The sequence below is a fragment of the Pelophylax lessonae genome (assembly GCF_965119305.1).
Source record: "Pelophylax lessonae genome assembly, chromosome: 2".
In the NCBI taxonomy this organism is placed as follows: domain Eukaryota; kingdom Metazoa; phylum Chordata; class Amphibia; order Anura; family Ranidae; genus Pelophylax; species Pelophylax lessonae.
In genome coordinates this window covers 725,405,642-725,408,483 of record NC_138769.1, presented here as the reverse complement: position 1 = coordinate 725,408,483, position 2,842 = coordinate 725,405,642, and the positions used below count along the sequence as shown (strand labels likewise).

At 43.6% G+C, this 2,842-nt stretch overlaps 1 protein-coding gene across 1 annotated transcript; it reads right to left on the bottom strand.

Moving 5' to 3' along the window:
- Positions 1–1,695: 1,695 nt before the first annotated feature.
- LOC309547150 (olfactory receptor 6K3-like) lies at positions 1,696–2,637 on the bottom strand (the record flags this gene model as incomplete). Its single annotated transcript, XM_082246935.1, has 1 exon — positions 1,696–2,637. One exon carries the CDS (start codon positions 2,635–2,637, stop codon positions 1,696–1,698), a length of 942 nt encoding a protein of 313 aa, XP_082103061.1.
- Positions 2,638–2,842: the final 205 nt, after the last annotated feature.

The window sequence follows — 2,842 nt, the reverse complement described above, 5'->3', positions numbered from 1 at the left end:
GGGTGCATGTGATCAGCACAGGGCCAATCAGCACTGTTCAGACAGAGCAGGAGTCATGCTGCCTCGTAGGACAGTCATAGTAAAATGAAAACTCCTCCTACAAGCTTTAACCAGACCCTGATAGAAGTCACAAGACTGCTATATACTGCTGATGAGAAAAGGTATTTAGCAGTTTATATTTACTAAAATAATTGCAATTCCATGTTTTGTGTACTGTGGGAGGCCAGATATAGTGACTGCAGAGTCCTGGGTTTAGTAACACTTTAACTCTTCAATAAGAGACACAAGTTGAATTCAACAAAGTTTTACTTTAGATTATTGCAATGCAGAAGATGTTTTTCCAGTCCTTTGACATGTAAGAAGAGAATGACTTTCCTAAGCATTGTCTCTGCGAAGAACTAACCCTGACTAAGGGAACATGAATGAAAAAGGGAGGGTTTAGCTACTACTGAACCAGGGGGGGACTGGCCCAGGGGGCAGGGGGGGGGGGGTGCACTCTGATGCCCTGTAAAAAGGCTGCACTGCCACAGACATGCCTAAATGATTCCAGGTGAAAAGCAGTAAAAAGTCCCCACTGCTGACCTATTGAGTGCAGGATGAAGACAAGGACAGAGCGCTACCCAACCCCAGCATGGAAGCATGGATGATGTAAACTGTGTCTGAGCAGAAGCCGGTTTCATGCCCCTCTGGAGAATCTCCCCCGGCCAGCCCCAACCAAGCTGTCCCAGCACCCCCAACCGCCCCCTGCTGGCCAAGTTGGGAACCCGGATTCAGCCGGTGGGTAGAGAGCACCTGGAGCGGAGATTCAGCCTGGAATGGGGGTCAGAAGGAGGCCAGGAAGAAGGAGAGTGGGAGGGAGGCTGAGTCACTGCACCATGGGCCTCTGGATTGTACTTGCTGGGCTGAAAGTTGCCAGTCAGCCCCTGTACTGAACTAACCAGCACAAAACAGGAGGGTAGGTCAGAGGATGAAACCAAATTACATAAGTGCACAATTTTTAATGGGACAAGACCACCACTAGGTGTCAGCATACCTTAAACAAAGGCAGAATAAAATAGAGATTATTGCGCTAACTTAAAAAATGTAAGCAGCTGACATCAATCACAGAACTAAGGAGGGTGATAAATCAATAAATACAAAAATATGTGCAGCGCTAGAAGAAAAAAATTCCCAACAAAATAAATTGTCCAATCGCAGGAAACATTCCACAAGTAACGTAAACAATTGATGGTGAGAAAAAAGTCCAATATATAATGGTGCAAATCATATATAAGTGCAGCAAATCCCGTCACCAGTGAAGGTAGAAATATATTGCGCTCACCAGATGGATGGGACCCCAAAACACCTTATAGTGTAGGAGTCAAACAGGCTTAAAAATGATGGAGTGTTCCCACAGATTTTTCACCGATTCCAACGGCAACCATGCAAATCTCCGGTAGATGGAATAGTTCAGAGATTCCCCTTCCACATGGTGGGTGGTAAAACCGAAAAAAATGGAGGGACATATAGCGTAATATTGCTAAAATCAATTTAATATCAATAAAGCTGATACACTTACAGACATCCGTGAAAGACAGGCATATAAGATGTAAAACAGCTGGGCTGACCAAGTCCTCTTTACATGTTTCGGCATAAATGCCTTTTTCAAAAGACATTTATGACAAATATAGATGATTATTTCACATGAATTTGTGTTCATTTTCCTCCCAAAATTACTTTCCACACATAATGGCTGAGTTTTATTTTTAGGGCATGAGTCCGTACTCCATAGATCAGAGGGTTAAAGAGCGGTGGGAACACCAAAGCGGTGATAGAGAGGAGCACATGAACAGTTAGTGGCAGAGTGACATTCCCCAGTCTGTATTTAAGCACCACAAACAAAACTCCAATTAGGAATACTGAAAAGTTGAGCAGATGGGTCACAACAGTGTGGACAGCCTTCTGACGTGACTCCTTGGAGAGGTTCCTGCAGACAAAGAATATTCTTAAATAGGAAAAAGCAGTGACCAAAATGGTGGTGACAAAGTAGACAGTAAATACAGTGGCTGAAAGTGCACTGCTATTGGATGAATCCACACAGGCCAGCACAACGAGGGACATATTATCACAAAAAATATTATTTATTTTATCCCCACATAAAGGAAGTGCTGCTGTTAGAAGAAGGAGCATGACGAGGATGACGAAGGTTATGCCCCAACACCCAGAGATTATCTTCAGGACCCTTTCGCTTGTCAATAACATGATGTATTGCAGAGGTTGACATATGGCCAAGTAACGGTCGTAAGCCATGATGGTAAAAGTGTTCATTTCAAAAACTGCAAAAGCAGAAATGCAGAGATTTTGAATAAGACATTCCGTACGAGAGATCTTCTTCGAGGAGGTGATCAAGTCAATCATCAATTTTGGAAAGAATGAAGAGCTGCCAAAGATTCCATTGAAGAGCAAACTGGCTATGAGAATGTACATGGGTTCATTGAGGCTTCTCTCCTTCAAAATGACATATATTATTACACTACTTACTGTGAAAATATAAGAGTAGACTATTGTAGAAAGGCAGAAGTAGAGGTATTTTTGCTTTTCCAGCTCTGCCAGCCCCAGGAGTATGAAGCTGGCACTGATGTTGGATGCACTGACCATCTTTCTTCATGCAATTCAAACTGGAGTTTCATCGGAGGTCAACTGCATGACCCTGAATAATTAAAGAACAAAGAAAACAAAGTTTAGATTGTGCAAATATGCTTCCAAAATACAGGCTACCAGGGCCAGGACAAGGGGTGGGCAGGAGGGGGCGGCTGCCCTGGGTTCAATGGTTTATTTCAGAGATGGGGGCACCCTGTGCCAG